This window comes from Lygodium microphyllum, chromosome 1, assembly GCF_053477565.2.
Source record: "Lygodium microphyllum isolate KBCC chromosome 1, Lygodium_microphyllum_v1.1.10, whole genome shotgun sequence".
Taxonomy (NCBI): Eukaryota; Viridiplantae; Streptophyta; class Polypodiopsida; order Schizaeales; family Lygodiaceae; genus Lygodium; species Lygodium microphyllum.
In genome coordinates this window covers 134,169,912-134,196,634 of record NC_141135.1, presented here as the reverse complement: position 1 = coordinate 134,196,634, position 26,723 = coordinate 134,169,912, and the positions used below count along the sequence as shown (strand labels likewise).

The 26,723-nt window shown below is 42.4% G+C and overlaps 1 protein-coding gene across 2 annotated transcripts in view; it reads left to right on the top strand.

The window, feature by feature from the left end:
• The first annotated feature begins 24,886 nt into the window (after positions 1–24,886).
• The window catches only part of LOC148041705 (beta-glucosidase 25-like), a 60,787-nt gene continuing 58,950 nt past the window's right edge, over positions 24,887–26,723 (top strand). For both annotated transcript variants that reach the window (XM_087681509.1, XM_087681518.1), the window contains exons 1-6: positions 24,887–25,281; positions 25,397–25,463; positions 25,588–25,646; positions 26,008–26,083; positions 26,162–26,233; positions 26,326–26,413. In XM_087681509.1, the coding sequence (XP_087537635.1) occupies positions 25,045–25,281; positions 25,397–25,463; positions 25,588–25,646; positions 26,008–26,083; positions 26,162–26,233; positions 26,326–26,413 (599 nt within the window). In that variant the 5' untranslated portion in view covers positions 24,887–25,044. The remainder of the gene's footprint in view (positions 25,282–25,396; positions 25,464–25,587; positions 25,647–26,007; positions 26,084–26,161; positions 26,234–26,325; positions 26,414–26,723) is intronic.

The following is a 26,723-nucleotide window of genomic DNA, read 5'->3' as shown; positions in this document are numbered from 1 at the left end:
TGGGCGTGCGATGGATGGAGTGCATGAGCCAACCCACCACTTGCAAGGCACTACCCAATCTATACCGTCAATGTCAGAGGAGACAGGCAGCCTTTTAGACCTACCTACAATCTTGGAGCCTGAGATGGAGGCAATGATCGATGCATTGATTCCCATGGATGTCGAGACTTCTGATCCGCTTAGAGAGAAAGCATCCATACCATTATATAATGGGTGCCGAGTATCTTGCCTGAAGACACTGCTTGCACTCTTAAGTGTGCAAACAAAATACGGGTGGAGCGATGCGAGTGTGACCGAGTTGTTCAGGTACCTTGTACATACGCTTCGTTGATTTCTTTTCGACATTATTATTAAAAACATTTGTGCTTTTTCAAGGTGTTTTATGATTTTTTTCAGGTTATTGAAATATCATATATTACCACCTATAAATACTATGCCTGAGTCTCATAATGATGCACGACATGTTTTACGAAAGCTTGGCATGGACGACAACAGCATCCATGCATGTATCAATGATTGCATACTATTTCGAGGAGAATACGAGACTATGGAGACATGTCCAAAGTGTGGTGCTCACAGCTATCGACAGGACTTGCAAGGGCGAACCATCCCTCAAAAATTTCTCAAAAACTTTTCGCTTATCCCCCACATAAACCACATGTTTCGTACATCCAACATGGCGAGCTTGACAACATGGCATGCGCAGAATAGGTCCACAGATGGAGTTCAACAAATATCAGTGGATTCACGCACATGGAGCCACATTAACTCTACCTTCCCAGGCTTTGCCCGAGAGCCAAGGAATCTTCGGCTTAGTCTTGCAATGGATGGCGTGAACCCATTCGGTCTGCGCTTGGAGCCCCAAGAGAAACACCAAGGAAAAGGGAATTCTCTTGCGAGAAAATCTATCTTGTAACATCAACAAGCTTTTATTTCATTCTTTTGATCATCAAAATCAAAATATATATCAATTCTTCACACAGCATCATAGTAGATATCTCCCATGGATTTATCTTTAACAAACTTGATCATGTTCTTTATATTCTTCATATTCTTCATTAATAGACAAAGAAAAAACAACTTTTGATGGAAAGACATCACATAGTATTCATCTTCGTTGTCTTCATAGTCTTCTCCCTCATAGAAAGATACAATGTTTCACATAGAATCAACTATCTCTTGCATATGATCTCTCTCACAATAGTATGCTCTCAATACTACATCATATCCTCACTACAATCACTCAATAATCACTCTCAATAATTCCCATTAGGTCATGGATACACCTCCCAAGAGGTATGTCAGATATGAAGAGTCACCAGAGACATCATAGTGTCCTGTGAGATCTGTCTTCTGTCAATGTCCTTCTGTAACCTTCTGTAAATCTTCATCAGCTACTTCTTCACTTCAATTATCTTGGATAGAGATTCCATTCATCCTTTTCCTAAGATAAGAACACTTCCCAAAACATCCATATATCCATCATAACACTCAACAGAAACAAACAGAACAGACCACAGAACAATAGAGCAACAGGACTACAGAGCTACAGAAGCATAAAAGCTACAGAACTTTACAGAAGATTAACAAAACCCATAAAAATCAAAACAAAACCAATTCAATCTCTCATAAACCTTTTCACACATCTTCAATCATCTCTCAAAACATCCATTCAACCATCTCTACTACCAAAACAGAACCAAAACTGAACAAAATAAAAGAAAATCAGGCTTTATAGAACCATACAGAGAGAATTATAGAACTCTTTAGAACAACATATTTCATTAAAAACCAACATAAACCCTTTCAAACATACTCAAACCACTCCAAACACTTCAAAACATCTTCAAACTCAAACAATCAACCACCAAAAACAACCATTCAACAACAAAAAATCGGCCCAAAAACCAATCATTTCCACACTCAACATATCCCCACACTTAATAAGGAAGCGTCCTCACAACCTAAGAAAATGGAAGAATAAAAGCTCTATGATCTACTAAAAAGAATCTTCAATTTAGTATAAATCACCCACTTTGATCACAACCCCAACATATTAGCTTCATAACCTGGATCTGAAACACATATGAAAGGAAAACCAATAACACAAAAAAAAACGATTCCAATATTATAAAAATCAAAATAACTCAAACTATTAAAGGATATAAGAGTTCTGCATCCAAATCTGCAACTGCAACCATGTGATAACCAACTGCATCAATCTTCACAACTTCATCTTCATCAACTCCACACATTTGAAAAAAAACATCACCCAATACAAAAAAAATACCCATATACAAATATAGTTTGAATGGCATGGATCCCCAAAAATTGGAGAGCAAAAAGAAAATTTCCATTAATAAAGGAGGAATGATATAATGAGGAAAAAGTTCCATTGTTAAGTAGGATGAATGTATTTTTTCTTAAACTGCATACTAAGCTTTAAACACTCCAAAGCTTTACTCTCATCAACAAAATGCTGAGGCACATTCTGGAGAAACTGTAAGCAACACATCATTTCCAGTAAGATGAGGAACCTGGTAGGAAAGGCATGTGCAAAGTAGTATAAAACATCCATCTGAGCAACAGTCACATCTACATTTGGATTGATGAGCAAATGAGGGATACTTTTTCGAGTATTCAGCTTTGACTACTGATGCATGAAAGTAAGATACCAACAAAAATGAGCTGCAAGGCGAACAGTGGTATCCTCAGAAGTAGCATGCACTTTGGCAAAATGAAGGTAAGAGTTCGAACATGCTGCAGATGTATCCCAAGACCCTGGAATGAGAGGCCAGTTAAATACCGGTCCTGTCACATAATCATGTAGCGTCCATTGTCGTCAACGGAGTATGTCACTATCATATCCTGGAGTATCCAGCACTGACTGGGGAGGAAGATTGATTCAATCAGACGAAGGGGGCAATGGAATAAGAGGAGAACATTGTAAAGGAGGATAAGATAAATCATAAAAGGAAGGCAAATGAAGGGATAAGGAAGATAAATCAGCAGATGAAAGCATAGGTCCATATAATATAGTATGTAAAGATGAAGGCATATGCTGATCAATTTGTCCTTCCTTTTGGGCTGAAAATAAATTAGGACAGGAGAGGAAAGAAGGAAGGGCACTACTAGACACAGCAGGAATAGGTGTGGGTACAGGAGAAGCAAGTACAAGAGGGCTGGAGGGACTCCTCATCTTCTAAATTTGGTTGCATAGGTGGAGGGGAAGGAACTGATGGTGGAGGCTATGGCGGTAAAGGAACAGAATCAGGCATTGGCACACCACTAGAAGGAGGTGCAAAAGTGATAATGCACTATAAGAAAGCACCATAGGAAACATTAATGATCTGACCCTTCCGTACACGCTAGAAATCTTGATCCATGTTTGAGAGTAAGAAGCTTGCCCAGTTGAACCTAGCACCCTCTAGGATCTTCACAGAAGCTGTGAACAGTTCCTTGGAAAGATACTTAGAAGCTGACTTACTCGTCATAAATTGGTCCTGAAGGAACTGACATAACTGCTTCCATACTGGAGAAGAGATAGGAGCAATAGAGACCCCTGAACTGTTAATAAGTTGATCGAGAAGCAAGGGGGTAGAAGTTTCCTTCTTCAAGAACGTAACTATCTCTTCAGCAATAAGTAACTGGTTACCGCTGGGCACAAAGGAAGCAGAAAGGGGCAAGCACAACACTTCATGGATATTAGTTGTAGATAAGCAGAAGGTACGGTTATAAACCAGGCCAGACTGGTTTTTATAAGAAGCCAAGGAGTAATAAAGCTTCTCATCTACCGACGGCAATGTAAGGGCAACAAATGGTCTAAGGCCTGCACGTCGGATGCAATCTGCCTCTAAAAGGAGAGAATAATCATGGACTGCGAGGGGAACATGCTGTACCACAATCGGAGGGGAAGAAGAAGAAGATGATGCCATTCAAACTATAGCAAAAACCACACGCACAAACCAGGAATCAAAGAGAAAACCTGCAAAACCCACAAACAAAACCACCACTGAGACCATCGGCAGGAGAAAGATTTAGGACAAGACTGACTAGACTAAACCACCCCAATCAAACCACATCCTACCGAAAATTCGACATGACCTACGCACACATGCGACTGAAAGCTTGGTGAATATGCAGTACAAACAGGCACCCAAAACCCCATAATCAAGCACACAAAATAAAATAAAAGTGTCACACATACCGTAACCTAGACATTGACCAGACTCCAAACAGAATCACAGACTCGGACTAGTAAAATAGACATGAACAAATATGATCGACATCTTTGACCAAGAAAACCCAATCCCCGTAAACGTTCAGGGTCCTACAATGCGGTGAAGTGGATGGGTGAAACTAACGACTCATTTTGTTTAAATAATCAATTAAGCATAGTTCATTATTAATGTTTAATCCGTTAATGCATGGTGAGTCGGAAACATAGCCCAGCCCCTCTCAGACTTGACACGACTTTACTTGGCTGGGTCTCTACTAATGCAATTCATTGCTATAATTACATGATCTATGGCACTTGAGTACATGCATGCGTGACTTCGGGGGGTTTATTTTTTTACAAGTTAAAGGTGTCTGTAACGCGTGTGCATGTGCATTGGTGAATGGGTTTTAATTTAGAAAAATTAAGTGGGTTATGGTGCAAAGGTGCTCGTGCAACAGCGGGGTTCCTTTTACAATTAACGTGTGGAGGGCGGGGGGGTTCGTGTGTGTTTGGAGGGGTAGAGTGTGTATGGTTTGCATGGGGGGTTGGGGGATGTATGGCGGCCGGGCCCAGGGGAGGAGGAGGCGGCGAGGCGGAGCCCAGGGAGGGACGCAGGCGGCGGGGCGGAGCCTAGGGAGGGGCTGGCGGCGGCCGAAACGGGCAGGGCGAAGGAAATAGGAGCACCGCAAGGCGGGGGGCAAGGAGGGCGCTCACGAGGGCAGGTGGCAAGGGAGGCTAAAAAGGGGAAGAGGGAGGGCGTAGAGGTCGTGGGCGAGGGAGGTGGAGAAGGAGGGCGCCATGGGAGGGGGGGAAGGAGTAATGGAGGAGGGCAGGAAGACGGTCGCAGGCAAGGGAGGTGGAGAAGGAGGATAAAGGGAGGAGGTGGGGGAAGGAGATGGAGGGAAGCAGAAGGAGGGGAGAGAGAGAGAGGGGGTTACGGGGAGAGAGAAAGAAGAAGAAGAAGAAGAAGAAAGAGAGGGGGGGAGAGAGAAGAGGGAAGGGGGGAGGTAGTTGCAACAGACACGGGAGGGAGGGAATAATTTTTTGAAATTAATTAATAAATAAATAAAGGAATAAATTAAGAAATAGAAAAAAAAATACAAAAGGCGTGTCCCCGTCCCGCACGCATGCGCGGGGCGGGGTAAAAAAATTTACCGTGGTGAGATTGGAATGGCGTCGGGACGTCAACATGGGGTACGCGTACGCGACCGGGGCGTGTGGAGATGCGTAAAATAAAAAACGGGCACATTCACGCGCGGGACGAGTCGCACGAAACACGTCAAAACAAGGAAAAATTAATATCTCGCAATCCGAGCATCGAAACGAAATGGGGGAAAAACAAAAATTGTGCAGGACGGCAGGGAAAAGACAGGGCAAAAGTGCAAGGGAGTTCTGGGGGGAAGACAGGGCGTTCACATGTAAAAAAATGAAAAACAACCTCGAAAACACATACGGGGATTAATTTCGGGAAATCCACTCATCGGAATGCAGGGCAGAAAGAAGGAAAAATGTCCATAAGAATGCTCTCGACAACCTTATCATGACAAAACACTGTTCCGACCGAAATAGGACACATTCACATGGAAAAAACATAAAAAGGACACGCGAAAACGAGGTCGGAAATTAATAACAAAAGATCAGATCACTGGAACAGGGGATAGCAAAAATAACAACTGTGCGAGGGATGGAGCTTCACGGGCTGGTCACGTTAAAATGCAATTCCGATAGGGTTAGGAGACGTTCACATGCAAAAAATACCAAAAAGACACTCAAAAACACTTTGAAAAATTAATAATAATAAATTGAAAAGTCGGAATAGGGGGGAGAAAAAAGGAAAAATGTAGGGGAAGGGCGCGATGGACACGGCTGTCAAATCAAATTGGAATTCCGATGTAAACAAGGCAGGTTCACATGGAAAAATGTCAAAAAGACGCATGAAAAGGTCCCAAGAAACCGCAAAAATTAATATTGGACAAACCGTGCATCGAAATGACACGAAGTAAAAAGCAAAAATATCCGAGGAAAAGTGCTGGTCAGGGCTATCATGTCAGATCACTGTTCCAAAGCAAGCAAGACACGTTCACATGAAAAACGGTCTAATTGTCGCAAAACCCGTCAAAAATTAATAACTCAAAAACTGTGCATCGGAATAGGGGTAGGTAAAAAGGAAAATGGACAGTTCGAAGGGACGAACAAGGCGATAAGTTTAGATTGGAATTTGAGGGAACGTAGGGTACGTTCACATGGAAACACAGCAAAATAAGGAAAAAGAAGAAATGCAAGAGGCTCGAGCATCCCCAAGGGAGGGGTGATAGTGGACGGCTGGGTAGGGAAGGGACCTAGGAGTATAACAGAAAGTTATGCCGTACATGCATGAGCAAAGTGAGGCATATGCAAGGCAGTATGCAAGGTAGACGCGCAGGGACGCGTCCCCACACTTAAAACCTTAACGGATAGGGTTGACCGAGCAATAGGGACCTAATACCACACAACAGACCAACCGCTAACGTCCCCACACTTAAAACATGACCATCACTAACAACAAAAAGTATAGGGTTAGAAAAACTTGGCCCATGTTGTCGAGAATCAAGGTTGACTGTCGATGGCACGTCCTGTGTCGTTATCGGTTGCAAGAGGTACCAAGGTATCTTCACAGCACACGTCCTTCGTGGCAAGGACCACGCGGCAGCACCCAGGGAGGTAGCTGGTTGATAAATTGCATCGAGTCGGTGTCGCTGATGAAGGAGAGTCACTTAGCTTACAACACTCAGAGGGGATGAGAGAACAGTCACTCGCCCCATTACAGACATCACTCGATGAATAATGATTGAAACCCATATCTCACACCCGGTTTAAGAATTGACAAGGGGGATGATACAGAGGGAGCATGCCAGGGTGCACAATTGATGGTGCATTAGTGCATCCAACCCGTCTGGCATAGGTGCAAGGAGGAAGGCAAGGGAGCCTTACAGTATAGTGTACAGAACAAGGTGACGTGTCCTGTGATGATGACAGAAACCCACCCCATGGGTGCATAGGGAAAAGAGAACATACCTTACTCCAAATATCGTAACATCCCTCAATCCTCACCTCTCGGTAATTGATTGAATAAACTCTAGTCGTACTCAGGCCACCCTCTGTTTCACGCTCGTTTGATAGCTACATAGGGCAATCCTTTCCTGAAACCCATTAATGTAATTCTCACGGTCACTTGTGCAAAGGTTGTATGCCTTGTGCGCATTTGATAGTGCAACTGTGCATCCCACCCAGTGCCGGCATACAGTGCAAGAAGGAAGGCCAGGGAGCCTTATGGTGTAGTGCACAAGAACAAATCGTGCTTTGTGCATTGAGAGGCCCATCCCGTGCGTGCAACACTCCATTCACACTTCTCACCTCTCATTTGATTTGAAGGGAAAAGATTGGTCACTCACCCCACCATGTGTCTCACACTCTATTGATAGTTACATAGGGCAACCATACTCACTTCCCCATCCGGTTAGGATGAAATCTCGCGTCACTCGATTGTTTGTCAATGAAGATCGCGTCATCAGTTGTGGAAAAGGCATACTAGGGAGGTAGCCATCAGATCGAACATTGTGTTAGATAAGAACATGGCATCTGCTAGAGGACTGTCAAATGCTTTGCAGAAAGGCACATGACACAGCGTACCAAGGGAGGCAGCTTCAGAACTGGATCCTAGGGATGTCAACTGATGAATCCACTTTCTGGACTGTTGGGTGTTGCCACCTTTTCCACAGCCAGCTTCCTGCCCAAGGGTGTTAACCACCTTTCCTTGGAACGAGCCCTGCTATGACAGGGAATTTCTTCATTTTCTCCCATAACAGTTTTTTTTTCTTTTTTTGTTTTGTTTTTTTTTCTTTTTTTTTTCTTGTTTTCCCCTATTCCTGAGGGTGTCTCCACCTTTTCTCGAAGAATAGGTCAGCATGACAGGGACCGAAGTCCTTTTCTCCCATGACCGATATGTATTTTTTTTTTCTTTTTCGAATTAAGCAAGGGAATGCTAGAAATACCATTTTTCAAAATCATCCTCGCCACTGTCGCTGGTGAAAAATAGAGGATAAGAGATTAGGGCTGGAAGGTGGGGCTGAGGGGACTGAGGATTGGGTCCACCTCATCAGGAGTGGCTGAAGAACAGCTATCAGAAGTAGCATCATAAGAATTACAGTGCCACGCCAATGGGGGAAAGGATCACATGACTGTGATTGTCAAGATCCCCAAGGAGGGAAGTACTTCTTCAGGCGATATCCATTGATCAGGAAGGGATCTTCAGAGGCATCAACGGTCTGCACTTGGACAGAACCATTAGGGTTGACAGCAAGTATCTTATATGGGCCCATCCACCGCTGTTGAAGCTTGCCAGGAAATTTGCCAAATCGTGAATCATAGGCTAGAACCAAATCACCTTCTTTGAACTCCTTGTGCTTGATGAAGCTATCATGGTAAGCCTTACGTCGAGCTTGCGTGGCTTCCATGCACTGTAGAGCCATCCTGCGAGTTTCGTCCAAACATTCCAAGTGCAAGAGACGGCATTGCAGTGAATCATTGTCCCCCAAACGCTCTTTGATAGCCACTCGCAAAGAGGGCAATTCTAGTTCAACAGGGAAAACAGCTTCTGTACCATACACCAAGCTGAAAAGAGGTCTGTCCTATTGCTGCTTTATGGGAGGTTCTATACGCCCAGAGGGCCTCAGCTCTAGGGGATTGCCAAAATGGGTGATGATATTCTCGTACATGAACAGGGCTACGTTGTTACCATCGTCCCGCTTTAGGGCTTTAGCTTCACACCACTTTGTGACATAATCCGTACATACCAAGATGTATCTGTTCTGTTTTCTTCTGGTGGGAGGATCAATGGGACCCACAAAATCAATTTCCCACTTCTCGAACGACTTCAAAGGAAGGATAGGTTGCAGTGGCATAGCGTTGGTCTTGGTGGGTTTCCCCATCCTCTGACAGGCATCACATCTTTTACAGTAATCATATACATCCTTGTGAACGGTTGGCCACCAGTAACCTGCTAGCAGAGCTTTCCTGGCTGTAGCTTCTCCTACAAATTGGCCTCCGCACGGCTCGCCATGGCAAGCCTTCAAAACAATCCCAATCTCATCTCCTGCAACACATCTTCTGAGCACTTCATCTTTACCTTTCTTGTACAGTGCACCGCCTAACAGGGTGTAGGGGGCTGATTCTAACATAAACTTCTTCCTTTCCCGACTAGAAATGCCAAGAGGATACTGTTGGGTTGCCAGCAGATTGGCAATGTCTACATACCAGGGGGTTATAGTTTCTACCAGGAATAGGGAAGCATCAGGGAGGTCTGGATCATCCTGCTCCTCATCTGCAGTCTATGGAATACGCGACAGATGATCAGCCAGAACATGGGAACGACCAGGTTTGGTAATTACCTCAAAGTCAAACTCCTGGAATAGAAGGAGCCATCTCATCATTCATCCTTTAACGTCTGCTTTATTCATCAGGAAGAACAGGGCCTCATGATCCACATAAAACTTGAAATGTGTGGACAATAGATAGTGTCGAAACTTCTCCAGTGCAAACACCATTGCCAAGCACTCCAGCTCTGTCACTGTATAGTTTCGCTCTCTATCAGTGACTTTTCGGCTTGCGTAATAGATCGGTTGATCTAATTTCGAGTGGCCCTTTTGACATAGGACAGCACATAGCCCTTGAACTAATGCATCAGTGTGTACATGAAACTCCTTCGTCCAATCAGGAGGTTGCAGAATGAGTGCCTCAATCAGACACTACTTCAGAGTGTTGAAGGCCTTGTCACAATCTTCTGTCCAAATAAACTCTGCCTCTTTCCTTAGAAGCTTGTGCAAGGAGGTTGCCTTTGTTGCAAAATGGGCTATGAACCTTCTGTAGTAACCCACATGGCCTAGGAATCCCCTCAAGTGTTTGAGGTTGGTGGGTGTTGTCAGAGCTGCAATCTTCTCGATCTTTGCAGGATCTGTTGATATCCCTTGTGCAGAGACAATGTGGCCCAACAAAACTCCAGAAGAGACCCCAAAGATGCATTTGTCGGGGTTGAGGGAGATCCCATACTCCCGAAGCATTGTTTCAAATGTCCCCAGTGTTCACGGATCAAACTATAAACACAGAAGTCATCCAAATATACCTCAATAAAGTCGTGCAGATGATTTTAGAATGCGGCCATCATGACTCGCTGGAAGGTAGCAGGGGCATTGCAGAGCCCAAACGACATCACTCTGTAAGCATAGGTCCCCCACTCTATGGTGAAGGTTGTTTTGGACTGATCTTCTGCTATCTGCACTTGGTTGTACCCATTGAATCCATCCAGAAGGGAATAAAGCTCATGTCCTGCCACTGTGTCCAATAGTTGGTCTGTGAAAGGGATAGGAAAGTGATCCTTCTCAGTCTTGGAATTCAACTTGTGGAAATCCACACATATACGAAGCTTGCCATTCTTCTTGGGTACAACCACGATGGGTGAGACCCATTCACTATTTGCCACTAGATAGATGAACTCAGTTTCCAAAAGCTTCAGCAGCTCTGCTTTCACCAAGGTCGAATAATTTGGATTCATTCGTCTCTGTCGTTGCTGTACTGGCTTGGCATCAAGCTCCAAATCAATATGATGTTGACATATTGTGGGATCAATCCCCTTTAGGTCTTTGTAGGACCATGCAAACACATCCAAATTCTATTTCAACAAGTTGTACAAGGTTGACAACTCCTCTTCTGGTAGGCTGCTACCCACCTTCAAATGGCGTTTAGTGACATCTGCATCCACAAAGGTTAACTGCCTTTCACCTTCTACTTCACGGATGAAGGTCCCACGGACTGCTTCTGGGTACAGATCCGACTCCTTCAAGGGGGTGGTGTCCTCTTCTGATGTCCCACTAGACCCAACGTCTTCTTGCAGTAAGGACTCAGGTTGCCCCTTGAAATGGTGAAATGGGATCAGCGCTGTTTCGGTTTTGGTTTGAATGTTAATTACCTCTTGGCTTGAAGACTCTTCTGATGACACGTCCAGGAATGTTACAAAACAGGGGCTCTTGGAATTCTGTTGTGGCCTTGGGACTGGTACTTGTTGACAAGGAGCATCATCATCATCCTTTCTTGACAATGTGGATGGGTGCAACAAGAACCACTGATAAAAGATAGCTTATTTTGCTTGATCCACTTCTTATATAGGCTTTGCCTATGGAAAGATCCATTTACCAATCCAAAGGGTACCATTGCTATTCTGTCCCATAACATGGAGTCTTCTGCTTCTGAAGCTTCTAGAACTCCCTCCTCATCTATGCCTTCTGTGGGTGGAGTAGTTTCTTCTATCTCGCTTTCAAAGTCTCATTCTTTAGATTCATCATCATCCTCTTTAGACTCTGGCTCTGCCTCTATAGGCGCTCTGTAAGAGAAGAACAGGTTCTCTACTTCACCTTCTGCCTCTGTCTCTGCCCCTACTATGGCCATGTAATAGGGAGAGCAATACATCCATGCTTCTATCTCACTGTCAGAAGTGATTTCGGAGGGAGTTCCTGGTTCAGGTAGGAAGTATTCGCCCATTGACAAGGACTTTGCATCTTGAGGAAGTTGGCTTACAGTACCCACTGTCAGGGACTGTGCCTCTGTTTTCTTGGGAAGGATCTATTTGACAGCATCTTCTTCTACTGATGTTCCATCTGTAGCCTCATTGGTGGAGTTAGAAGATAACTCCAAGGAGGTGGATCCATGTCCTTTTTGAGCACCATATAGCTCCAGCACCACTTTATTAGATCCTCTACCCAAGGTCAAGGTTCCTTTGAACCAATCCATCCTTGCTCTGGCTTCAAAAAGCCATGGTCTGTCCAGTAACAGGGGGTATGATGTACCATAAGAGTTTGGCTTCACCACCAGATAGGTTAGCCAATAATCTTTTCCAGCCGCTGTAGTCTTCACATATGGGAGAACGCCCAAAGGCTTGATTCTGCTCTGATCCGCCAGTCTGATGAGCCATTGAGTTGGTTGCACACCTTGTAGACCTAGATCCTTCATTGTCACATCCGCCATGATGTTCATCGATGAGCCACCATCAATCACACCAGTCTCTGGGGTACCCGGATCTAGGAAGGCGTTAGTCAAATCCACTTCTTTTACAGGCTCTGGAGCTTTGTTGGACTTTCTTGTTGTTGACGGAGCAATCCTTAAGCCACGTCTTCTTGTCAGTATACTTTTGAACCTTTTTCGACAACTGGGAGACAACATCAACAATTGTCGAAATGTGAGGTTTGGTTTAAAGGTATCTAGATCTCTGACCAGATCGTATTCCTTAATAGGATCCATTGGCTTCTCTAACCGGTTAGGGAATGGGGTGACACCCATTTTCATTTTCCTCTTTTCTTCCAATAGAGGCATCATGGGGCCTTCTTCTGCCACTTGTGGCACTTCCTTCGCTTCTATCTCCTGGACCTCTGGTCCTATCTCTGAAACTGTCTCTGTGACTCCATGTGGCACTGTAATGCTCTATACGGCACTGTAAGGCTCTGTTCTATTCTGTTCTTCTGGTGGAAGATTGAACTTCACTGTTCTGGCAGGAGGATTATTTTCTTTTTGGACAGGTGGTTCCTTCTTCTTTGCACGCATGATGGCAACAACTTCCAATTCCATTAAATTAGAGGTAGGATCTTGGGCCTTAGCCGGACTATCAATAACACTGTTTTTCACTGGGGCTAAGCTTGGACAGTCTTTTGCAGTGTGGCCTCCTCCTTTGCATCGACTGCATAAGGGCTTATAATCCACTGACCTTTTGGGATTTGGACAATTTGGTGAAATGTGTCCCTTTTCTTTGCACCTGTAACACTCCACTTCTGATCTCTGACCACCGCCAAACTGTCTTCCTCTGTAACTTTGGAATGGAAATCTTTTGGGTCCGAAATTAGGACCAAACTCTCTAGGCTTTGGTCCAATATCCTGTGTTGTCATTTTGGATTCCAACAAGTTGAATCTTGCGTCTTCTTCCTTCCTTCTCCTATCATGTATCTCCTTCAGAGAGCAAATATCCTCTGTATGGTTCTTCCGCAAATAGTAGGAACAGAAAGCTCCATGAATGGTTGGTTTTCGTGTACATTCAGTGGCTAAATGGCTTGCTTGATGACACTTACCACACCAAGTATTTGACCGTATCACATCTCTTCCTGCTCCTACAACGTTGGATATGCTAGCAGTATTCACTTTCAGCATCTGTAGCTGCTCTGTAATCACATCCATCAACTCCTTTTTTATATTTGCAAATGAGTTGAATAAATAATCCTTCAAGCTTTCTCCTCCTAAGGCACTAGCAGTAGGGTTTTGAGGAGTCTCTGTAATCGCGGCATAAACAGGTTGGGCTAGTGCAGAGGGGTCTCTGTTCTGATTCTGATTCAGAGCTCCTGTTTGAACAGTTGGATGTTGGCTCCAGTTGGTAGGGTTCCACTGTTACTGCTGATTTGGCATTGGGAAAATTGTTTGGGACCATTGTTGTTGTGGTTGAACCATCATTTGAGGCATTGATTGTGGCCACTGTGGATTTGGTGCACTGTATTGTGATACTGGGGACACATCATTCCTGACATCAGAGGAGGTAGGACTCCTCTTCCTGGATTCATCGCCAATCTAGCTTCCACTTCATCGTATAGTCTTGCACCTTCTATTGCAGCTTGCAGTGTGACTGGTCTTTGCAACTCCACATATTCCAACAACTTTTCCTTCTTGTCTTCGTGAACCTCTACAGACCAAGACTCCTGAAGGTTCTTCACAATCTCCCACTTGATGATGTCTGGAAACTTCTCAATGAATGCCAAATCTTCCATGGATGGTCATTCTCTCTATTTCTGCTCTTCAGTTTGTTCCCAAACAGTTTGCCACCAAGATGCAAGTTTCTGCTGCTTCAACAAGAAGAGGAAACAGTCCGCCACATAAAGCATGCATCATGATGGTGATATGTTTCCGCCATTGTGGGATGAACTTCTTGTGGAAAGTGGCTTTGATTATGAGAAATTCCAACTCTTCAGTGGAAGAAGAAACTTTACAAACATCCATTGAATTCTCCTCTTCTTAGCAATGCCATTTCCTTCATTTTCAACCTCTTCTGGTGCTTGTTGATGGCAAGTTTCCCCGACTGCGCACCAAAAACATGGAGCCCCAAGAGGAACACCAAGGAAAAGGGAATTCTCTTGCAAGAAAATCTATCTTATAACATCAACAAGCTTTTATTTCATTCTTTTGATCATCAAAACAAAAAAAACATCAATTCTTCATGCAGCATCATAATAGATATCTCCCATGGATTTATCTTTAACAAACTTGATCATGTTCTTTATATTCTTCATATTCTTCATTAATAGACAAAGAAAACACAACTTTTGATGGAAAGACATCACATAGTATTCATCTTCATTGTCTTCATAGTCTTCTCCCTCATAGAAAGATACAATGTTTCACATAGAATCAACTATCTCTTGCATATGATCTCTCTCACAATAGTATGCTCTCAATACTACATCATATCCTCACTACAATCACTCAATAATCACTCTCAATAATTCCCATTAGGTCGTGGATACACCTCCCAAGAGGTATGTCAGATATGAAGAGTCACCAGAGACATCATAGTGTCCTATGAGATATGTCTTCTGTCAATGTCCTTCTGTAACCTTCTGTAAATCTTCATCAGCTACTTCTTCACTTCAATTATCTTGGATAGAGATTCCATTCATCCTTTTCCTAAAACAAGAACACTTCCCAAAATATCCATACATCCATCATAACACCCAATAGAAACAAATAGAACAGACCACAAAACAACAGAGCAACTGGACTACAGAGCTACAGAAGCACAAAAGCTACAGAACTTTACAGAAGATCAACAAAACCCATAAAATCAAAAGAAAACCAATTCAATCTCTCATAAACCTTTTCACACATCTTCAATCATCTCTCAAAACATCCATTCAACCATCTCTACTACCAAAACAGAACCAAAACAGAACAAAATAGAAAAAAATCAGGCTTAACAAAACCATACAGAGAGAATTACAGAACTCTTTAGAACAACATATTTCATCAAAAACCAACATAAACCCTTTCAAACATACTCAAACCACTCCAAACACTTCAAAACATCTTCAAACTCAAACAATCAACCACCAAAAACAACCATTCAGTAACAAAAAATCGGCCCAAAAACCAATCATTTCCACACTCAACAACGCTCAACTTCTTACAATGTGTGGCCTATAGTTCTTGTCAACTACAATATCCCTCCATGGCTTTCTACGAAGAAATGACATCTCATCCTTAGCTTACTCGTTCTCGGTCGCTACAATGTCAAAAATATGGACGTGTATCTTTGTCCATTAGTCGATGAGCTTAACATTTTGTGGGAGGAGGGGGTCACCGTGCAAGATATAAGCAAGCGCAATGGTTGACGGTCCGCCAATATTCGAGCCATTCTCATGTGGACGATGCATGACTTTTCGGGATTCGGAGAGTGCTCAGGTAAATAAGCTTTCATTGTCATTGGTAATATCTATATTTTATCTCGTTCAAGCTTGTATTCATTGGGTCGTGGTGTTGGAACAAGTCTGGTTAACTCAGGTTATTATGTATGTCCATTGTGCGGGCTACAGTTAGACTCCCGAAGGTTACGAACCATGAAAAAGATGGTATATCAAGGACATGCCGCTTTCTTGCCAAAGGGTCATGAACTCGGGGAAGGTTTTCTTAGACGACCTTCAACACGTATGAATGTCACAAGCTGGTACGAGCTGAAAATGGTCCACGCGGAGTCACATCCAAACGGAATGCGACAGTTCTTAGTTTTCTACAAGTTGCCATATTGGACCTACTTACAGGTCAACCAGTTGTTGGATCCCATGCATATTTTCAAGAATGTGGGCAGCTTGCTATGGGACCACATCACAGAAAAGAGAGACACTATAGGGGCACGAATGGATTTGAAGGAGATAGGCAAGATGGAGGCGCTTTGGCCGCAGTCGAGTGCTGATGGTCGCATGCAACTACCTCGCACTCCTTGGGTTTTGTCCACTAAAGAAGAGTGCATTGTGAAGCAAGTAGTCAAGTCTATCCGCACTCCGACGGGTATGATGCATTCTCTCAAGTTTACATTTTCTAAAGACGACCAATTATCATGGCTAAAATCCCATGACTGGCATAAGATATGTCAGTTTTGTACTATGAATGGATTGTAATTGGCGTACACATTTTGCTATTTGGAGTGTAGCCATTGTTCATAATGCTTTCTCATTTGTGGCACTTTGTACTACCGATCGCGATCACAAGATGCCTTACTCCAGAAATACTCAAGGCCATTTACAGGTTATAGAATTTGGTACAATGGATCTCACAGAAGGAGATTAAGACATCCTCTATTGAATCCGCGAGACGGGGAGCAGTGGAGACGGTCTGTCTCTTTGAGAAATACCTATGAGCATGCTCACGATACAAATCCACCTTCTTGTGCATCTTGTAGATGAAGTGGAGATTGCTAGACCTGTCCATACGCGATGGATGTTCGTCTTGGAACGCTTCATGAAAACCCTGAAAGGTTTTGTGCGACAACGAGCTTGGCCAGAAGGTAGCATGGCTGAAGGTTGGTTGGTGTCTAAGGCGCTAGTGCAAATTTCACAATGGCTACCAACGGTGGATCCAGACAACAAAATGTTATGGTCGCTGAAGGACGATGATAGACTAATTGGAGATGTGGTGGTTGGAAATGGGGTAGAGAAAAGAATGGATGCTACAATGGAGAAGAATGTGAATCGCTTTTGTATGTTGCACCATGCCTTTATGGAGATGTGGCTCGCCAAGTACCAAATCGCTAGGCAAGATCGAGAGGATGTGCGATCTGAATTTCGACGTAGTATGCGCCATCGATTGATTCAATATCCCGAGGGCATAGAGGAGATGCCGCGGTTCATGTCAACGCGATGGTTGCATGGAGCTTTGACCACAGTGTCTCGCGAAGGGGTAGAGGTCTCAATGGAGAAGTGGGAATTCTCGAGGGAATGTAGTCCAAAGGTGATGAGGTGTTTAGGATTTGTCGTATATATATTTTATATGCGACAACTAATTTGAGATTTCAATGTACAATACAAAACATATAGTGCAGCGTGGTTGCACGGACGACATTTTCGCGTGGAGCGTATTTTGACAAAATGCGCTCCACAATGGACTGTGGTATCATGGCAAGGTTCGAGCAGGAAAGCCGACGACAAGCAACGAATCCAAACACGGTTATAGATGAGATGGAGTATTTTGGGAACTTGCAAAGTATTGTTATGGTGGATTACCTCTCCATGATACTATTCGATGTGCAGTGGTTCAAAGTGGTACTTGAAGGAGCTGGAGCAACAATTAGATGAGGTCCATCTAGATTTCTCGAAATAGATTCCGAAAAAAAATGGATGGATTTGTGCGACACCTTTGTGCTGCCGGCCCATTGTGAACAGGTGCATGAACTCATTTATTTGTTAATTGTATTACGACATGGTACATGTCACAATAATTTAAACTCTCTTGTACATGGTGTTGGAACATGTAATCTTCTATCCAAACCCCCGACAACCTTGATGGTGGTATGTTATACCTTCAGCTCCCCGAAGTGCAAGAGTATATGATCAAAGCGATATTCCGAGCATAGATGAGGACAATATGCAAATAGAGGGGTCGATATTGCTATTGGGGGTAAAGGCACCTCCGCCTAGCCACCTGTGTATTACTACACTGACAATCACCACCACTACACACTGCAGGTGGCGGGCGCCCATCACCACCACTTTATTCTTTATTCTTTTAGTGACAGTTTGAATAAAAGAAGGCCCGATCACACATTGTGACTGTTGGAGTTCCCATTTCTTGTCTCTCTCTCTCTCTTGCTCTTGCCCTCCTGCCATAGCTCTCGAGTCCAAGCTTCGGTCATTCTCTCCCTTTCAATTGCAAGGGGTGGAGGCCACCGAAAACTTGGAGCATGTAGAGGAGCCAGCGTCGGCTAACTATGATGGAAATACAGGAGTCCAAGAATTATTTGAGAACGAGATGGACTCATCCTTTTGTGGTGACATGTCTATCGACCTTCCAGTGTATGCGGAGTTGTGTCAAGAGATTGACATGGGACCATAGGATACTTCATACTGGGAGCATCCACTTACTCAATTCATTGACTAATCGCTTATAAGGGTACATAAGATATGCATTTTAAGTGAGTTCATTTTTTTAGGATTTATATTACCGTGCTTTGTATGATTTAAATTGATTATGCTAACATCATTTTTTGTCTGTGCAGGTCACATTTTCAGGATGAGTCAAGGGATGAGCGATGAGGAGTTGCAAGATATCTTCATGCACATGTCTCCAGATCAGATTGCGAGATTCAGAGACATGGTAGACCAAGAGTTGTCTCGGACATCATCAGGCCGCTCTGCTAGATCTACTTCGGCGCAATCAGATGCTTCAGCTTCGAGCAGACGAGGTCGACCCTCCAGACTTGGGCCAGAGGGAGGAAGTGCTTTAGAGTCAAGGGGATGCTGTAGAGATATGGAGGTAGTAAGCCCGTGGTCGGCATGGGATACATGTGCAACTCCTCACTCTCGTAGCGGTTCCAGGGAGCGTGGATCAGGTGGATGTTATGGAGGCACGGATGCGATGTCTCTGTCTCGTCATTCTACTGGAGTTGTGTCACCTCCAGGATTTGTCACACCTGTGGGAACGTCTACTCCAGTTACTCCTTGCTTAGCCGTCTGCAGGTGGCACCCCTATGGGTGCCACTCCGATAGATATTACCCCGGTCGGTATACCGGATGCACAGGGGTCTCCTGGATATGCCCAGGAACGTGGACGCAGGTGGGAGAGGACCCATCTTAGGAATACCCCAGGGGGATATGCCTATCTTGTTGATGATAGGTTAGGAGCCATCCTCATGAATGATGAGGGGAGGAGGGTGATGGCTCCCATGAGAGAGTTGTGCCAACAAGTTTTTCGGCGCAACGTCTTAGATCATTGGAAAAACATACCGGAGGGGAGCAAGGACTACATAGTAGCATCCTTGCATGAGGAGTTTTCGGTTCCAATCTCAATAGATAGATTTTCTACGGGCTAGATGATGGGCTACATGCGTGCATATATATCACACAGACGATTGGATGCATGCAAGGTACTCAAGAGTAGGGCTGCAAAGTCCAAGTGGCTAGATATGGACGACTGGCGCCGACTGAGGGAGGAGGCTACAAATTCTCTAGGACATTGGAGTCAGCAGCGCGAGGCAGCAAGGGTACGACTAGAGGCCAGAGTGGTCCGTCATTTTGGGAGTGGTGGCCACATGACATATCTAGAGGACTTTGTAAGTTTTTCTTTTGTTTTGCTTGCTTATTTTTTTGCAATATCATTTGTACTGACAATCATATTTCTAACAGTTAGTATTTTGTTTTCTTTGTAGCACTCCATTACAAATCGCTATCCGACTGGCCTTGAGACTCGATATGCAGAGAGACACGATCTCACTGCATTGATCGGCCGATTGTATAGACACGGCGGCCCTGCAAGTCACTCATCTTTCTTGTCCGTAGTTACCATGTTTAATTAGAATGCATTATTGTATGGTGGATTGATGTGTTATTGTTTCTTTTTTTGCAGAGTCCGTTCGATGCTCATTTGCAGCGAGACAAGCTTTCGGATGGCGAGGATATGTAGCTCGCCCTTGGATCCTTGGAGCTCATACACCTTTCTTTTTTGGTCGCCTGATCTGCGTAGACATTTTCTAGGTATAGTGATATCTTGTCATGATTGTACTAGTCGCTTTCATTATGCGATCATGTATTTATTTCATGTATCATTGTTATGATTTTAGTATACTTTATTTTTGTTTATAGGAGCATTGTACACAGTGCATAAACTATTTTGTATGGCCCACTGCCCTGCCACAAAATTGTTTTTCCCTGTTATCGTCGCTATTACGTCGCAAATTTACTGCACACATCATTATTGGCATCGTTATTAGCGTCGCAGAGCGTCGGTATTTGATACCGACGCAAATAACGACGCTGATACCGACTATTCTATGGAGTTGCCAATAACGACGCTTTTTGCAACGACGGGGGCAAATTTTGTTATCTACATTTTCGTCGCTTTTAACGTCGGTATAAGGCCTATATCTTGTAGTGTTCCTTTCAGAATTCTAAGAGGCCTTGATGAAAAAGTGGTTGGGAAAGCTAATTGAAGAAACTAATTAAATGTTTGACATGGGGTTTGAATATCAAAATAAGGTTCATAATAGAGCAAGGTGAAAGACAAATTATGATGTTCAGTGCTACCTTTCCTACTGAAATTTGAAGAATTATAGGAGTTTTCTTATTGGATTATAATGGTTCTAGCATTGATGTTATATGCCAAAGAGTAGAATGTGTCCCTGTATAAGATATAGGAAGCTTATTTTTATAGCTAATAATGTAAATGAAGGAAAAGAAGGTGCTATTTATAATATTGCTAGGACTACAATACAAGGAGACGCCTTATAAACTTAGGGGAGCCAAATTTTATTATATAATTATGATAATCACATTATTTTATCAAAATCTATCATGTAAATAAGTTGTCTTTTAATTTAATTATTATGAATATTGTCTATTTGTTGCATGATTTGTGACTTGTCACATGAGTACACATATGTGATATTGGTCGCATTATGCTTGGTAAATAGATAGAAGCATAGTAATGTGTTTAATGATGTGATGAGTAGATTATTAAATTGAATTATATGAAATAAATATTTTGGGATATGCATTTTAATGTGTTAAAATTATATGCTTCATTGCACAAAAATATTATTGAAAATTGTATACTACATAGCGTGGAAGTAGAATATTTTTTGTAGGTCCTCATAAGTACAACAACTTTGCATGTACACATGCACAATTGATTTATTTTGGATGTATTTATTATAAATATATCAAAATTTTAATTGTGAATGTAAAGATATTTAGACTAGGTTATGCTAGATTTATTTTGCCAAAAGTAAGTAGTGCAAGAAAAGGAAAAGCAAGAACATAAGAAGATGCACTCATGTATTTTGAGCACAAAAAGCTTAATGCAATTCATAAACATGTGCATGAGGGATGTGCTTATCCATACATGGAGGGAGATTGTACCCAATCTGGGATCATGCAAGCTTTGTGGATTTCTCTTCTCTCTTGCAATTTGTTCATCTTCTATTTTCCTACAAATTTTGTCTATTATATGATGAAGGCTAGGAACATCTTCTTCTTCTCATTGCTCCTACTAAATCAAAATCCTTGCCACCCCCCCCCCCCCTCTCTCTCTCTCTCATATATGTCATATACATGCATGTCATTGGAGAAGAGTGGAGAGATGAGAGGAACTAGAATAGTTAGAATAGGTATGCCAACGGTCTTGCATACAAGAAGGCCAAAGGGGCTATCATACCTTGTGATTTTTGTTGGGCCATAGAGGCCACTGTACCATATGATTGTCACCAAGGCCAGTACCACTACATGGGCCACCAATATCATTCTATATGATAGCTCAAGATAAGCCTCACTACCCCCCTCCCATACAAATTGTAGTCAAACTCAACCAGGATGTGGGGTACAATTATAAATATGGAGGAGAAGGGTAGACCACATGGATTACCACTATTGTCAACACCACCACCATCATCATCATTGCTATCATCATCAATAGAGCGAGAAAAGATGTAGGCGGTTTGGGGGGGGGGGGGAGCTCTATTAGCCACCACCTCTACTTATGGGCAATTGCGTCCTAATCACCACCCTCACAATCTTCACCTTGCTTCCTTTTCCATGTATAACATTTTATATCTCATTATAACCCTCTCAATGAACTTGGTAATGAAGTACTCATTGCTTATCATAATGTATGTTCAACCATCAATATAACCAAGGGATACAAGCATTTACATATAAATTAGAGCTTATTTTATTTATTAAAAACCTCAAGAATGTGTACCAAGCAAATGTGTCTACTTTGCTTATATCTATGAACTTTTGTAAGTGTGTTCATATATTTTGTGTATGCTTGCATGCACATGTGCATATCTAATTGAGCATACACACATATATGCATTTATAGATGTGTTTATATATGTATATATGTTTCTATGTGTGCAAAGGCCAAAGCAATATCAATACATGTGTATACTTGTGTTGTGAGTATATATGCCTATGCATGTATATTTGTATATGTTTCCTATCCCCAAGGTAGAGCTTGTATGTGTGCGTGTGTGCATGTGCATATGTGTGTATTTATGTATATGTGTGTGCGTGCATATATGTGTGTGTGTATGCGCTAATGTGTATATGTATGAGAGAGAGAGAGAGAGAGAGAGAGAGAGAGAGAGAGAGAGAGAGAGAGAGAGAGAGAGAGAGAGAGAGAGAGAGAGAGAACTTCCCCGAAGGAGGAGAGAGGGGAAGTTCGGGGAAGAGACCTCTCTCTCTCTCTCTCTCTCTCCCCCCACCTCCATTAATGAATCTTACATCCCCCCATTCTCTTATTGAATGGAGTTAGATTTGCAAGACACCTTACACACATATAATCTCATGTCTGTAGATGGACATACTTGTATACACTAATGGCTTGCTTAGATGATAATGCATACACATTGTATATTAGATATGAATTTTCACTTTTCACTTTCATGATACCCCAAGGACACTCTCTTATACATGGATATATCTCATAGGTCAATATTCTCTTGTACATGGATATGTCTCATTTATCTATCTATCTTTCTTTCATCTTCTCTCTCCCCCACCATCAGATCTTTAGTGCACATGCTAGCACTTTGTCACATGTTTCTTGCACTTGTTGTTGTCTACACCTCAGCCCGCCATTGCCAATGCTTGCTATTTGCACCTCCACTTGCCCCATTGGTGCTATGTGCTTGGAAATACACTACCCACATTGCCTTGCATGTACACACGCACGCGCGCGCGCGCGTGCACACACACACACACACACACACACACACACACACACACACACAAGTTTGAAACATTGTCCAAGCTTGGGAGAGGCTTGGAGGATTTTGGTGGTTTAGAAACCCTCGAACCCATATCTAAAATAATATACTATATATAGATAGATAGGCATTTTGTGTACATTAAATGCTTATGTGTGTCGTAATCCTATATGCAACTTACTTGCAAGAATATGGAGCTCTTCTCTTTTTTTTTTGGGGGGGCAGAGGGGAGGGGGGGGGGTGCGTTAAAGGTTTTTTCAAAAAGCCATAAACCATCCAAGGTCATATGGGGGGTTTTTAGTTTTCTAGAAAAACCCCCTTCCCCATTGACAAACCCCCACAAGGGTTTTCCTTTCCCATTTTTAGGAGAAGGCTTCAAGACCCACCTCCACCATCCCAATTTTGGGAAAATTTAGTATATTTTAATATTTTTTTGGAGTGCGGGGGTTTTCAAAAACTCCATATGTGTCTTCAATTTTCCTTTGAAAATGTGAAACTCTCTAGGAAATAGTTCTCTATTGGAAACCCGTGCGTGAATAGCTCCCATGTCTTGTCATTGTACTCTTCATCATTTAACTTTGATGTAATGTATCACGCAAGATGGTGTACTCTTCATCGTTTAACTTTTATGTATTATATTACACAAGATGTTTGTAGAAGGCCATGGTGCTAAAGCCAATATAGAAGCACTCTTGTAATCACCATACAAATTCTTGAGAAGAGGCAAGATTGTACTTTATGTTTCTTCTTATCCCAAAAGACAAAACGAGTATTCAATTATTAAACACATAGACAAGACTTGCTTGATCAAGTTGAAGGTCATAACAGTGAGTTATTATCATATTCCTCTTAATTCCATATAACATAATGAGTGTTCGTTTAAATTAATACATAGACAAAATACATAACATATTGTTTCATGTTTAATTTTCACTATCAACACTCAATCCAAAGTTGCTCTATATTTACAATTGGTGCATGTGTCTTTCTAGCTTCACATTCAATTTTGTATATGGCTACACATTTCTTCATCTTTAGTATTCTAAGCTCCATAGTACCTTTGAATGCCTTTGTGATTGCATTGCCTTGCTTAACATAAAAGTTATGGAGTTAGAGAATGTAAACATTTGATAATTTTAGAATGGTAAAAACAAGGCAAAGAGGAATCTAGTGGAGCAAGGCGTGCAAAACAAGGTAATAATGAATCTGATTTTCAAACAAGAATAAAATGTAAGGAACGGAGTGATGAAAGAAGAATTGCGAAAAAATGTCACCAAAAGTACAGAAACCTGTGGGGTAATGGGGGGTGAGAGAAGAACTGTGGAGGCCTTGCTGCCAAAAGCAAGGTTTGCATCAATAAAGCTAAATGACTGTCTGATAAGAACAAAGGTTAGAGTTCCTGTGGAAAAAGTCTCCGACTTTGTACATCTTGTCTTTTTATCTTAATATATTACTGTCTTCACACAACAAAAAGGCAAAAAGGAGAGCCCAATGATGAATGCATATAAAATGTGCACAAGGGAGGGGGGGTGGAGGGGCCAAGGAAGGTTGGCATGGAACGTACTCTTAAGATAGCGGCAAGGGTAGGTTGGGTGGGCTATACAAAATCCGAAGGCTTAAGTAAAATCGAAGGATAACTACATCTCAGCAAAATCTGAAGTATGAAATGTACAGATTTTATATATACGATGGTTGTTATTTTTTTGTAATCGCCATCATGGTTGAGAACGCCCAACAACGATGACGACTCTCTCTCTCTTTGTCTCTCTCATAAAATGAGCCATCACAGCAGATAATGCCGGACTGCAGCTTCTCTGCTCATCTGGCTGTGTTTATGGGACTAGAAGCTGGGATGCCGAGGAAGATGGTTGAGGGGGCAGCAGCAGCAGCAGCAGTTATTATTGGTCTGCTGTGCATTCCTGTTGCTGGCTATGGCGACGCTACAGCTCCTTCTCCTGCTAGCCCAGACGTAATAAGCAGGAAAAGCTTCCCTCCAGGTTTTGTCTTTGGGACAGCCACGTCCGCCTACCAGGTAGCCCGCTCGCTCTCAGAGAGCGCCTAGACTCTGCGTATGTCGTTAATGTTGGCTGTGTGATTGTTATTATTTTCTCATAAAGAGAGAACCATAATCATAATATTCATGGCAGGTGGAGGGAGCCGTAAATCAAGATGGGCGTGGCGAGAGCATCTGGGACACCTTCTCTCATCGACTGGGTGGGTAATTCTGATATTCTATCCCCGTTAATCTTACGATTAACGGCCTCTCTCCCGTTAATCTTACGATTAGCCGTGTCGGGTCGGTCGATTCCGCAAATGCTCTTTTCTTTTCCTTTGCTAGGTAGTGTTATCGACTTGAGTAACGGCGACACAGCCGATGACCAATACAATCGCTTTGAGGTGAATGCTTTCTACCTTCCTACAAATATTTTACTATGTCCCCTACCATTCATTACTTGCTTTTATTGATATGAATAGTCGAGCTTGACAACTCAATGAAATACTATGAACAAAAAGTAAAGGAGAAAAATTCATCTCATCTCAATTAGTCCTTATACTCCATTACTATAAATGACATCGAGCTCAAACCACTCAAAATGAAGAATTAATTCACCGTAAACGAGAGTTTTATCTCATTCAATTGTTGTAAGCAAAACTAAAGTTGTTTCCCCTCATTTTTTGGTTCTGTGGACATAACCTTGCAAGTTTCTGCCTACTCTAGTCTTATAACATACCAATAACAACAAGAGATAATGTATAGGAGGACATCGAGCTCATGGCCAATATGCACGTGGATGCTTACAGATTCTCCATATCATGGTCTCGAATTTTCCCAGGTGAAAAATGAGAAAAGAATAGCAAAATGATTTGGAATTCCCATTTATACATGAGACGTAGGATTGGGTTTTAAGCAGGCAATAATGGATCTTTAAATCAAGCTGGGATTAACCATTACAACAAGCTAATCAACACCCTTCTCAACAAAGGTATATTAACACTCTCTCAAATCACCCTATTTGTGTTCTTTTGTGACCTTGTCAAAGATTCAGATGGTTACTACCTAAACTTCTTTTGTTAGGCATACAACCATATGTCACTTTATATCATTGGGATTTGCCTCAAGCACTTGAGGATGCTTATGGAGGATGGTTGAGCAATCAAATTGTGTAAGCATATTTCCTATTACTTTCTTGAATTTCTCTTGATGAGTGGTGTTCCTAGTTTTGTTTGAAGGCCTTTCACATGAGGGCATGTTTTAGTGCAAAGTAAGTTTCCAATAGACAATAAGATATTTTGAGGGTTCTCCTTGACCTTGTGTGGCATGGCTAACTTTTCCTAAACCCCCAAGTGTGTTAACTCATGTAATAGCAACTCAAACATCCTTGGATTGATTTGAAACGAGTGCAATGAAGTTCACGGTTGATTATAACTAGATCTTAAATGGATGTCAATGTTTGATTTATCATTGTGTAATGT